The sequence below is a fragment of the Euwallacea similis genome, chromosome 9 (assembly GCF_039881205.1).
Source record: "Euwallacea similis isolate ESF13 chromosome 9, ESF131.1, whole genome shotgun sequence".
Lineage (NCBI taxonomy): Eukaryota > Metazoa > Arthropoda > Insecta > Coleoptera > Curculionidae > Euwallacea > Euwallacea similis.
Window position 1 is genome coordinate 4,921,168 of NC_089617.1, and position 14,281 is coordinate 4,935,448.

At 38.2% G+C, this 14,281-nt stretch overlaps 1 protein-coding gene across 4 annotated transcripts in view; it reads right to left on the minus strand.

Annotated features, from left to right (window-relative positions):
- Dscam4 (Down syndrome cell adhesion molecule 4) overlaps positions 1-14,281 on the minus strand; it is a 44,955-nt gene that overhangs the window by 17,822 nt on the left and 12,852 nt on the right. For all 4 annotated transcript variants that reach the window (XM_066393340.1, XM_066393338.1, XM_066393339.1 and 1 more), the window contains exons 2-3: positions 2,667-2,848; positions 1,380-1,536 (exon numbers count right to left, since the gene is read on the minus strand). In XM_066393340.1, coding sequence (XP_066249437.1) covers positions 1,380-1,536; positions 2,667-2,848 — 339 coding nt within the window. The remainder of the gene's footprint in view (positions 1-1,379; positions 1,537-2,666; positions 2,849-14,281) is intronic.

Consider the following 14,281-nt stretch of genomic DNA (forward strand, 5'->3'; position numbering starts at 1 on the left):
GGGTGGCGTTGTCGTAAACAAATTTTCAGGTGCGTTTAATAATGGGTTTGGAGGCATTTTTTTGACGACACACATTTGTTGCCAAAATCCTGAATTGAGAACTTTTCCCAATAAGGATCGGAGCATTTGTTGCACCTATTTGAGGAAATATATTTTTAACTATTTCATGAATTAAAATTTTATTGAAAATCAGTAATATGTGATTTAGAAGTAAGTAAAACACGCTTCTAAAATTTGTTTAGAAATTCAGAAGTAAGAAAAACTCGTTTCTAACGTTTGAAAATGACTGAAACCTAGGAAACACAATTATTTATCAGTTTTAGAAGTGCATAAAATATATTTCTAAAATTTATTTGCAATAGAAAGTTAGAAGTGAATAGGACTTGTTGAGAATATCAGAAAATGGCTTGAAATGAAAGAAAACCCTCAAATTTGGCATTATAGGAATTGTTGACGCTAGAAACATCAACTCATGAGGATTTTAGAAACTGAATTCGAGGTTCATGAGAACTCCTAAATAAATCTATAAGAGATTTTAATCCAACAAAATTCTATCTAGAGGTGCCTTGATTCGCCCTACCAAGTTTAGAACTCATTCTTCACGAGTTGAGAGTTCTTCTCGACTTGCGAGGTAATTAAGAGATACATTTAGACAAAACAGAAGCAAGGACGGTTATATCAACTTAGTTCACTTTAGAAGTGTCTTAGCCTATTCTCCACTGGTTTAGAATTTGACTTAACTCGCGAGGTTATTAGGGAGTAATTTCAGCTAAAGGGAAAATTGAATTTTGAAATCAATCGCTCCGAAGTTTAGGGGCCTTAAAGCACACCTCCACCCCCAGGGGCTGCACCCCTCTCTCCAAATCGTTGCAGATCCAGTTCCATTGTTAGAAATTTACGATACGGCAACAGCAAGGCAAATTGGGCCATAAACTACGTTGCCAGGTACATTAAATTCGCAAGACGATGCGACTTTTTCACTTTCACATGGAGACATTGAAATCGCACCCAGATGAGTTCGGGGGCTTGCGCCTTTAATTTTATTCCCTTTTAACCCTCAGAACGACCCTCTCGAATTGATTAACACGCAACCGATTTAATATCAATATTTAGCTAATCCGGGCGTCTAATTGCGTTTAGAGGGGGATCGAAGCAGTGGCGTACTATCAATCAATCGATTTGTGCGTCCCCAAGAGCCACATAAAGCATGCAGCATCTTGTATTGACTGTCGTTCTAGCATAAAAGACTGGGAACAAAGCCAAATAATTTTATCTAAACGACCGTCCTCGGACGACATTATCATTCCCTGCCCAACGGTCTATGCCCCTTTATTACTTCCAATTTCCGCAGCCATTTGCTGCAGATGACGCTTTCGTACCTGCTTTGACGTGCACCTCTCTGCTGTAAACCACTCCCAGGGTACTCTTTAACTTGCACCGATAGGTGGCGGTGTGCGTGTCGTGGCGGTACTGCTCCTTACCGAAAGGGGGAAATACCAGGGAGCCGTTAGGGAAAATCAGACGCACATTGGGAACCTGAAAAATAAACAAAAGACGGTGTTAATTTATCTTGGCCGCAACATACACAGGGGCTTGAAACGAACATCCCCCAGTTAAGAGGGGGAAGCGGCGATAAACCGCAGAACTTTGTAGGGGTAAATCAGAAACCTACACGCCGAGTGGTCGGAGGGACTTTGTGTAACCGGGAATTTTATGGTTATAATATGGGAGTTTGGGGAGTTGTTTCCGGGGAATTTGGTAAAAATTACATCGGCCTTGGGGATGGATAAACTGTGTTTTAACCAGAAACTCCGTAGAAAGATTAAGAGGACTAGTAAAGATTGGCAGCTGTCGTTGAGCCCTGTACTCCGCTGCCTTTTGACAAATTAAATTTATATACTACGCTCTACCTAGTGGTAGTAAATCCAGCACCGGTACGCTTCTGGTTCTCGAGAGTTCAAGTTATTAATATTTCTTTGGAAATGACATAAAATACGTCTTTAGTTTTTGACGGTTACTCATATTTTATATATATTATATAAAATATATAAAAGTATATAAACTATTTTATATACATACATGTATATGACACAGAACACATTTAGAGCTATTTTCTTGCCACAAAGCTCTTTTATTACTTGCTCCATTTGAGTATTATAATGCATTAAAAATTGTCATCACACTAAACTTTCTCCAAACGCTTTAGACATGATGAAGACCGACACTGTATTCTGACTAATTGGAGCGAATATTTTTCCGACTTCTATGTCAACATCTTTTGATTTCTTTAGATAATTTTTGAGTTTTTAGCTTTCATCAAGATCCTCAAATCCCACAAATTTAAAGTAAAAATTTCCCCTTTGTTTAACAGCTCTATCGATCACTCATTTCGCCCTCAAAAAGAAGGCAAAATGTCTGGCCAGAAAAACGTCTTTGTCTCCCCGTGTCTCAGCCCATTCCTGAAGTTATTAATGAGCCAATTCATCCGATTACAGTGTTTTTTTACAACGAGCAGCCCCGTTATGAATCAATTCACGCCTTCAAAGAAACTGAATAATGGAAATCTTAAGGGTAGTTATGCGGAATGAGATAAGCTTCTGGATGCGACGTTTTCGCTTCTCTTTCCAGAATATCCAGAATTTATTTTTATCCTAAAAGTTACTCACCTGTTGCACTGCGGTACCATCAGCCAAAATCCATTCAATATCGGGCGGGGGGCTGCCGTGTCCGGTGCAGTCCACGCGACCACCCGTGGCCGCTCCGAATTCCACCCGATGGGCCGGCTCGACCACAAAAAAAGGGCCTTGCAGGTCGGCGCCACTGCCAGAAAGTCCCCCCCATGAGATAACTGAAACAAATTAACCTCTATTAGGACAGATCCCGATAACTTTATTTGGAAGATAGATTCCCAGGAATGTTCAAAATAAGGACTCTTATCGATGAAAACTATCTTTCAGGTAAAGTTGCCAGTCAATTAATCTAGTTGGTGTTTGAGAATTTTTTGGAAAATTTCTTATACGGAAAACTAACGAATATGTAAGGGGTTACAAATGGATAAAGGGATGTGCAGGCTGTGCCAAATCGACGGCTGTTTGGCATGTTTCGGGGGCTCATAATTCGCCTAAGGCCCTCGTTTATGCGCACCATTATCCGATTACTAGTTTCTGGTTTATTATCAAGCGGAAAGCTTCAGGCCATTGGCGGTAACCACTACTTTTTGGCAATAATCTAACGATGAGCTCTAATGCGTCGTAGTTAGGTAAAATATCCTTTTTACGCTCAATTCGCAAGGATGTGCTAAACGGTTGAAGTTACGTCTAATTTGATGTCATCATCGTTTTTCTTGGAAAAAATTAGTTGAAAATGAGTAGAAACTCCAGGGGTCTATCTTTGAAAATAAAAGAGTTGGTAAATATCTCGACAACGGTAAGAGGTGTTTCGGTTTCGATTTTATCATTGTTTTAATCTTCTGAAAATGAGTATAAACCCATCCAGTTTGTACTCGTTTTCAGCTAGCTTCTTCCATTAAAGACGACGGTAAAATCAAAACTGAAATACCTCTACCCATTCCAGAGATATTTGGTAATATTTTTATTTCTAAATATAGACCCATTAAGCTTGTACTTATTTCCGACGAATTTCTCTAGAGAACTCGGCTCATTTATCAAATCACACGTATCTCTAACTCCATTAAGTTCCAACTGAAAAGCATCAACTCCCCAATTGATTACGCAGCCCTTGAAAATATATTTCATCCATAAACTGACGTTCTTTCCAGTCGATTTCCCGGGCATTATGCAAACGCAAATTCGATTCGGCCAATGTATTCAAATTCGATGAGATTTTGATGCTGATGGCGAATGTGTCGGGGAAAACGGGACGCGTTGACCCGTTCCGTTTTCCGGGCCCTTTGATCGCCGTTTGCGGGCGCAGAGATTAGAAATCTGCCATTTCGGGGGTTTGTTTCCTGTAGATTCAATAAGAAGAGTACCCTCATGATCCACATAAAACTCATCAAATTTGAATACATCGGAAGCAACGGGATTCGGTATTCCGTAGTGTGAGACCCATATCTCGATTTTGTTCGTGCGCTCATGCCACTAAAACTACGCGTGTAAGGACCCACAAAAACAGGTCCATTATCCGTGTTTCTCGGGCTTCTAAAGTAACCCTAAAGGCCGCAAAAAGGCGCTTTCAGAGTTTAGTGAGTGACGAGGGACAGATATACCTCGATGTGTCGGTTCATCAATCTTCCCGGGGTGTAAATTATTTCCTCTGGTGCCTTCTCAGCGACTGCTTTACAAAATTTATAATTTTTCCCCCTTTGAGAGGGTTATTTATACGCCACAGCTTTAAAACTCGACTAGGACGTATTATCATCACGTATCAAAACGGGCCCGTAAATCCTCCATGATGCATATTTCACGTTAAAAATGCCGACCCGCTTTTTCACTTAATGAAGATCTACTGACGTGCCATCAATGCGAAATATACACCGAATCGATAAACTCATAAAAACTGCTTCAATATCTGGCTCTGGAAAATCCAATAATTCGGATGATTAAGTAAATATTTAGTCCATCTTGGATTGGTATTCCGGGGAGCCAAAGAAATCCGTATAATGAAATAAGTTTGATTTGTTGGTCCGAAGATTGGATTAGATTTTCACGAAATACGCGTATTGAATTAGGTCCCGGTCCGAGCGATTCTGACAAGCCTAGAAATGAGTTTCAGTGCTTAATGGTTCAAATAAGGTTAAGAGCATTTTGAGGCAATAAAAAAGCCGCTAAATTCGAGAACTTTAAATTTATGTTGAAAATTGTTAGATGTACGTGAAGAATTGAAATTCTGGAGAAAAGACGGCTAAAAATGAGTACAAACTGGTGGTGTTTAACATTGAAGAAAGCAAAGTCAACAATATCTTCAGAACGGTTAGAGGTATCTTAGTTTAGACTTCACCATTGTTTTTCTTGAAAAAAATAAGCTGAAAATGAGTATAGACTCAAGAGGTCAATTTATGAAATGAATATCGTTAAAAAATAAAAAATAGTTATCGAATATGAAATAAAACCAAAATCTGATTTTCAGTACTAATAGTGCAAAGGTTACTTGACAATTTATAGTATATTTATAAAATAGGAACCTAATTTAAAGAATTCGACGTTATTCCGAAAGAAGCAGATTTAGAACCATTGAGAAACTATTTCACACTCTGACAATATTTGGCAATATTATTTTTAATCATTAAAATCGATACTTCCGCAAAGTCAAATCTGTCGTAAACAAGGTCATTGTGAAACGATTTCACTGTCTGATGATATTTGACTACTTTGGCACTTTTAAATATTTAACAATATTTTGTATTTTTGTAACAGCGGTTTTTTGAATTGGTTACCATTTTTTCTTGACAAATATTTCTATTTGGCCTAAAAAATCTTAACATTTTTTAAAGCATTTAGCACCCTTAAGGTATTTGACAACTTTAACAAGGTACCTTATACTTTTCAAAATATTTGATAGCTTTGTTATATTTAGACAGTAGCTTTTTAATGTGTTTATAGTTTCTTGTAGTTTTTTCAGGCATTTGATATTTCTGTTTGATATGATATATGTCAAATCATGCTGAAGTACAAACTCGGACTTGTTAATTCTAGTTTTATTTTATGAATTTGCGTTTATACGTTTTAAATTGTCTTAAGGAATTTGTAGATTTGTAAATATTTAACAACTTTTTTATTCTAATGATAGACCCATGACACTTGAAATTAAAACTGATACCTTTTATCGTTTGTGAGATATTTTTAATTTTTATTTTGAGAGATAGACTATTTGAATTCGTACTCGTTTTCCGTTAATTTTATTTAAAAAATCCGATGCTCACTTCAAATCAAATATCCCTAACCATTTGCGAGATATTTAACAATATCACTTTTTTAACAGAAACAACGGGAACTTTTCAAATTTTAGAAACATATTAAACCAGAAAAATCTGCGTGAGATTGATTCACTATTCAAATACACCTAAAAAAAACTAATTTTAAAATTGAAATAAGGCCGCAGATCGGCGATAAATCCATCCTAGCTCTGGCAGGAAGAAATGAAAAATGGGCGGGCTTAGAGGTACAGGAAGCAATAAAAATAAGATCGATGGTCGGACGTATTTGAGTTATAGATTGGTTTATGTTTGGCCCTGGTTTTATTCAGATTTCATCCTCGCTGTGTTAATCGACCCCAGCTTCAAGTGTCACAGACTTTATTTTTATTTCATATATTTCAAGAGGCACAACAAGTTGGAAGCTTCGCTCCTTTAATATCAAGGAAGTTTTAACGACTTGGAATCCCTACGGGGCCCTTCTCAAAAGACTTCGCTGCAAATAAAAATTGACAGCACTATTCCGTGTGTTAACGAAGTTATACCTTTCAGGACTCATCCATCTTGTTCTGTGAGAGCACCTCATTAGCGATTACATTTTCCCAAACAGGGAGAGATAATTTGAAAAGAATTTCCAGTCCCTCGCCCCCCTCGTTTCACGTCTTTAATGGCTTTACATCTAATGAGTCTTTCTTTCAGCTGAAAGCCAGCTCCTTCAGTCAATCCTCACTTCTTTGTTGGGATTAAAGTTTAAGCTCTTCAGGGACTTTTTTCGATACACACATAGTTGCCAATTTTACCGTGAAAAACGTCGCGTTCGTCGACCCTAAAACAATTGACGAGTGTTTTGTTTCTCAGGCTTATACAGGCGACTTGATGAGGAGGCGCGAATTAGACCCGAAGGAAACAAAAGAAAAATTGTTTTGGCGCAGTCTCGGTTAGATGCCCCGTTTAATTGGAAACAAGAGCTACAGTTTTCAACGTTAATAGAAACGTTCAACTCAAAACTGAGGCATTTTTAACCGTTCCGAAGATATTCCCCAATTTCATTATTTTTCAGGCCAGCCCCCTCGAGGACCTATTCATTTTCAGCTAATTTTTTCTAAGATCAATGAAAGTTTTTCTTCACTACACAGGGCAAACAATAATCGACAACGTATCAGTGTCATCTTGTTTCAAATTCTCGTGAGATACATCACTAGTGTACCTGTCATTTAGGGACTGACAGTGGCCGATGCCATATTTTTTACGAGTCAAAATAAACGCCGCCAAATTTTGTGTTTTTCTTAAACCAGTTTTGAGTTTTATTTCACATACGTAATATTAAGTGACAACATAAAAATTTTGATTTGTTTTGAATGGAACATGACATATTCTATTTCGCGAGCCAAAATATGAAGTCTAATTTTGATTTTTTTACTCTTCCAATTTTAATTTCAATTAGAGGGAAACAAACCTACTAAAAAAATGAAAAAACAAAGAAAAATATAAATCAAAAATTTGTGTGTAATACAATAGAAAAATAAAATAAAAATACAAATATCTGTAAAATCAAAACTGAGACACCTCGTACAGTTTCGGAGGTATTTGTCGTTTTCGAAAATATCCCAAAAAATGCTCTAATCAGTTCGCGACATTAACATAAAATTTATTTCTGAAAAAGTTTGCTCTCCCGTTCTCCATTTTCTCAAGGGATGAAGCCTCAGTTGTGTCAACTCCTTGCTGTTTACCTGCCAAAGGCAAAGCCGAGTCCTAATTAGCAGTTTTCCGAAAGCCGAACGCAAACAGCCACTTTAATTATAAAAGTTCTAAATTGCGCCAACTCACTTGTTGAGGGGCGAAGCCCCTGAAGGGGTGAAATAACGCCCGGAGACCGGATAATGCATGCTAATGTAGTCCCGTTCATATCGATGTCGTCCGTTAGTGCCCGAGTTATTTACGGCGATTTACCACGCCATCTATAAAGTCCCCACTAAATGACTCTTTTCTCCTTTTTGAGTTATAGTTACGGCCCATAGAGAGTACCTCGGAATTGGAATTTTATCTCTGATAGTCGTTCTCTTGGTTTAATAAAACAGCGGTGTATCGTGATAAAGGCGTTCAGCAACCTCTATCGTATAATAATAACTCGTGAGTAGATGATAAACTGCTCTATGGACTGCGCCATCCATGGATGGCGCTGTCCGTTGGGTAACTTTTCGATGTAGCTTAGAAACGTTTGGAATTTCCACCACAGTAATTTTATTATACTGCTCTTCGCTGCGTAATTTATTAACTGTTCTTCTGATGGTACAGTCTGTTGAATTACTTATCGTCGTATGTTAAAAATATCCAGAATTTCCATTAGAATGACCACCAAAACGGCAGAGTCGTCAACTATTTCCAGAGTTGTAAGATAACTTAATGTTTCTAGAATGGTTACACATGGTACAGCATCGAAATCCTCATGAAAAGTTAGTTAAAAATTAGTTTAAATTGGACGAGTCTAGTATGAATAATAACAGATTTGTCAAATATTTTCAGAATAGTCAGAAAAGTCATTATCTCTAAAATGGTGGTGAATGTCTGTAATCTGTTAAAAGCATCGAAATCCAGAGAAAAAATTAGCTGAAAATGAGTGCAGACTCATTACGCAAGTTGTCAAATATCTTCAAAACGGTTCAAGCCTGACCTAATTTTGCAGCAGCAGCGTATCTCCAAGAAAAACGATCTAAATCTAGAGTTTAAACTTCACAAATAGTCAAATATTGACAATGACATAATACCATTACTATACGTGACATAATCGTTTCATGTGTTTGACAAATTCGTTACTCATGAACATAGACCCAGAGAGTTTGTACTCGTTTCTAAGTAACTTTTTCTGAAAAAAACGATGGCGCTGTCAAATTTGAAGTGTCTCGCATTGTGGCAGAGATACTCCTATATTACACTCACTTTCACATGAAATGCACCACCCAGTAATAATAATAATTAAGTCTTGTAATTTTGGCAAAATAATGCTTCATAATAGAGTATCAAATGATCAGACTTTCAGTAAAAAAGAAAGAATGCTAGTGGTTTTTTTGTCATCGACCTATTAGATCTTTTATTCAATTGGAAATAAATAAAATAATATTTACATCGAAATATCAGTTTATTTTGTTGTTGAACTGTAAACAAGACATCTCAAAATGCCCCCAGTGAGACAGCGTCGAAATTTTTCCCACGTTTCGGATTTTGATAGAGGGCGAATTATCGGCATGAAGGAGGGTGGACTTTCTTTTCGTGAGATTGCCCGAAGAATGAATCGGAACCACACCACGATTGCGAGAATATGGTCTTTGTGGTCTGAAGAAAGGGTTCAGCGACATCGTCCAGCTGGACGTCCTCCCCGTAGCAGCAACGCACGTGAAGATCGACTTCTTAGACGGATGGCCATTGGTGATCGATTTCAAACAACAATGTCTGTTGCAGTAGATTGGATGGGAGCTCTAAATCGTCGGGTGTCGATGGCAACAGTTTACAGAAGAATTTCGTCTTTTGGCCTGCATTCATACCACCCAAATCTACGACTGCCACTAACCACCCAACACTAAGCTTCCAGATTGGCCTGGTGTCAAGAACGAATTGATTGGAATCATGAGTGGAACAATATCGTCTTCAGTGACGAGTCGCGATTTTGTTTATGGATCAATGATGGTCGTAGAAGAGTAAGACGATACCGAGGTGAAAGAAGAAATTTGCAATTTTCTGAAAGACGCCACACAGCTTTAAGACCTAGTGTTATGGTCTGGGGTGCGATATGTGTTGGCCGAAGATCTTCTCTTGTGTTCGTTCCAGGCACCCTAAACGCACGTCGCTACATTGACAATGTTCTGAGGCCAGTATTAGTCCCTTTCATGCAAACTTTACCAAATGGCATTTTCCAACAGGATAATGCAAGACCACATAGTGCGAACATTACTCGAAGATACCTGGAAGAAGCACAATTGGAAATATTACCTTGGCCTGCAAGGTCACCGGACCTATCGCCCATCGAACATCTTTGGGATATGATGAGTCGTCGTCTTCGAAATTTACCGAGGTCTCCAAACAATGTGGATGACCTACGACATCATCTTGAGGTAGCATGGAATGAAATACCCCAGGAAGATAGTGATTATTTGTTGCAAAACATACCGCGAAGAGTACGTGCTTGCATTGCCGTACGAGGCGATGTCACTCATTATTAATTTTTTCATTATCAAATGTTGTATCTTTTAACTGAAAGTCTGATCATTTGATACTCTATTATGAAGCATTATTTTGCCAAAAATACAAGACTTAATTATTATTATTACTGGGTGGTGCATTTCATGTGAAAGTGAGTGTATTTGATGCAGTCCATTGGAAATCTTATATGCTCTTAATGTCAAAACTAAAGCCTGTAACACAGGGAATTTAATAAACCCTTGAAGGAGTGTACAATAACCGCCCTCTGGGCTATTCCAGCCCTATGCAGGGCAGTTTTCCTCAAATCTTCCCGCGGTAAATTTCTAATAAAGCCCGCTACAAGGGCCTCCGCATAACACAAAGATTGCCCGTTCAGGATAACGCGAAAGATAATTAAATTTCTGAAGCTGCATATACACACATATCACATTGTGCACAAGCTGAATGGGCGCTGTTGCCGGCTCCCCGAGAGCAAGAAAGAAAACTGCCATATATCTGTCTTTGAGTGATAATGAGCCCATTAATATGGCAGACAATAGCCTACCTAATTAATAATTGTTGTCTTCGCACATTACTCCATGCAGGTATGGAGTATCTCACCACTCCATTGTTTAATGGGGAATAATGGGGTTATTGCGGATAGACAAAGTCAGAATTCAGCCTCCATGTATCAAGTTTTAATTTGGGGAATTGTCGCTCTCCTCGGGAGGGCGCTGTGGTTATGTAAAACTGGCATTGCGCAATATGCACACAATGCCCAGTAGCGTTTATCAAACTACTCGTTGAGATTTAATTTAAAAAGTTACGGCTGGGGGAATTTAATAAAAAGGCATGCAATATGGCAATTGAGAAAATGCTGCTTCGAGGGAGGTCCTTAGAAGGGAAATTGAATTGGAGTTGCAGCGCCATCTATAGGCAGTTAGTTGGTGGTTCATGTATTTTTTGTCATTGCTTGTTGACATTTGACTTGATACTAAAAAAAACGATTTCCTGTCTCAAGTTTTACGTAGCTGTCACTCAATTCGAGAAAATTCGAAATTTCCAAAAATTATAACTTTCTTAATTTTTAATATATATCCCTCGATATGGTACTCATTTTCGACTAATTTTTGCCAGAAAAGCCATTACTATGGTCGGTTTTGCCATAACTCTTACTCAGATCGAAAAAATTTGTTTAATTGGTTTATTGGAGGAATTTTTTAATTTGTAAACTTTCCCAAGTTTTTCAGCTCGCTAGAAATTAATAATCTTTCGGTCGCCTTTGGAAGTGTCGGTACACGTCACAGTCTTCCAGATTCGAAATAAAAATAATCCGTTCTCGGCCGAGAAGAATAATCGCGAATTTAAAACTTTTCCCCTTATCTTCGCCCTTTCGCTCGTTCGAATCACCCTTCCCCCTCCTTTCTCCTCTTTCATGAAATTATATTTAATGCAGTCAGTTAATTCTGCGAGTCAAATGGACGAGGTAACATTTTCCGCCATCAGCCATTTCCAGCAGCGAATTCCTGCTTCGAAATTGAATTGAGGCCGTCGAGCGTCTACTTACTGCCGGGATACGTTTAAGAGAAGGCGAATAATTTAAAAGCCGAACTTTTTGCGAGAAACGCTTTTGCTCTGGGGATTCATTTTTTTTATTACGATTCCATCCGACGATTCTTTGCAGTGGTAATTTGTTTTTAATCGCGAGTCCGTCCCTCATTACGCGCAAATTTAATTTAAGTCGCTTAATTTTTATCGATCAATAGAGATTGCAATATCAAGGGAACATTTAGAGTTATTTCTGATAGGGCAATAGAACCAGCTTTTTTTAAGAAGAAATTAGCTGAAAATGAGTACAAATATGGGGGTCTGTATTTGAAAATGACGAAGTCCAAACTCAATAAAAAATAAAAAGTTTCCAGCACGGTGAGAGATACGTTATGTTTTTCCCTTATTAATTTTTTGTGCTAGACCTCTCGAGTTTATGCTAATTTTCAGCGAAATTTGGTTTGTTAACATTTTTATCCCGTTTCGATTAAACGAATCACTTAAATCCAACGGGATTATGAATATCTATAAGTTTTATTATCCGAGTTCGTGGATCTGGGTTAATCCAGATCCAAAAAGGGAGAAACCGCATCCGGAAATTTATGGCCCTTTCGGTCGTATTTCGGGTTATCCAGCTCCGACAGGTTTTACGTCTAATGTTATTAATGCTTTTATCACCCGTTGAGGAGGCTTTCCAGATCAGGTTTTGCAACCATTTTTGAGGCAACTCTCAGTTCTCATATCAGACCTTTATAATAGATTAAAAACAGCTATCTTCAACTTAATATTAAGTACATGTAGGAATAATTCAGGAGCGTCTCCCTTGAGGGCGGAATGCAAACAACTTTGTTGAAGCATATTGTGGACCGAGAGAACGAAAGCACCTCATCAGCTAAATTAAATAAAACGCTGCAGTCGTGAAACTCATTGTTCGGTTTTACAGAGTTTTGACGGAAATTAGAGTACGTACGTCTGGTAAACGTCCAATTACTCCCACTAGTTTTAATGGGATTTGATCTAGTACAGTCGATTTCCTTGTCCACGAAAAGAGAGGATTAGTCGGTTGTTCTTTTTCATAACTCGGAGTTTCTCTAGACTAGAAAAGGAAGAGGAATAAAAACAAACTACTTTAAAATTTTTTGAAAATATCAGTATCTATGAAACGGTGGGAGATTTCTCAATTTCGAAATTGCCATCGCTTTTTTTGGAAAAAGTTAGCTGAAAATGAGTACCAACTGCAGAGGTTATCCTTTAAAATTAGACCAGTTGACAGTATCTCAAAAACAGAACCTCACACTTTCAAGGCCTAACTCGTGACGTATCACTTCTGTTAACTGAGAACTTTTCCCACCCGCAAATTCGATTATTCTGCCATAAATTTCGGGTCCAATTATGAACAAAATTAATTAACTAACTCTCCGATAGGGACACATTAAAGAAAACGCCCTTCTTAGCGCATCCCTAAATCAATCAGCTGATATTTCGGCGCAAGGTTCGACGGCTTCCACTAAAATCCAATTACTTCGGGACGAATTAATAACCATAAAAGCCGGGAGAAGGGAGAACTGCGTTTAGTGAAATTCCTTGAGAAGCTCTCGAGGGAATTGCAGGAACGGTACTAAAATTGGTACAAAAATGTGATTTATACATATTTTTACATCTAGTAGTGAGGGTAACCAAATCATGTTTATGTTGCTGAAACGCAAGAACTTTTAAATCTCCAAAAAACCCGACATGAAGGGTTAGCTGAAGCTCTGTAAATTACCCCTAGAAACGACACTATTGGCACGTTCCTGATTTATTATTTGATATGCCCTTTAAGCCCGTTTCGAAACGCGGAAAACGCCAATATTAGCGGACTAAACGCGAACTTAAATAGTGAAAGTAAACAAAGGTGAAAGATGGGAATGATTATAGTGATAAAGTTGAGAAAGAGTGGCGCAGAACCCAGTTAGGGGACTTTTGACACTGTTTGGAATGGCATGAAGTGACACGAATTGACGCTCCTCTGCCCCCTGCAGTATCAATTGCTCTCAAAAACCAAAATTTTTATTCGGAACATGTGGATATGAGTCTGCTTGGGTAACGAGACATACACACATACACACACAATGGCGAAATTCCGTTATTTTATCAAGAAGCATTATCATAAACTTGTTTTAGCTGACATATGGTTTATATACATCTTTCAGCTTTGTAATTGACCCAATTTCCTTCATCCATACGATGTAGTTAAACGGGTGAAACTTTAACAAAGTTACAGCCCAAAGGGATTTTCCAGAGGCGTACGTTGCTTTTACGGCTGCTCAAATATTCATAAGACTATGCGAGCAGCTAGAATAACGATCTTAGTTAAAAAGCCCTCTTCGAGTTGATGTAGGGAGGGATGTTTGTTGGTAGGTGCCGTACGAAATTTTCCATATTTCAGTTCCTCGGTGAGTGTGGAAAAGAAGAAAATTGCAAACCGCCCATTGATGGAAAATTGCGGTTTAGCAAAGCTTTCTCGATATGAGAGTACGTGCATATTGTCGAGTTTTCCTTATTTATGCATGAAAGTGGGTGAACGTGAGTACCTCTGAGAAAGGGATTTTGCCCGGCAAATGCCAATAATATCAAAGTCTTAAAATGCATCACACACAATAGATAACTTACTTGAAACGAAACTCATCCGCACTTCATGAAATGCAG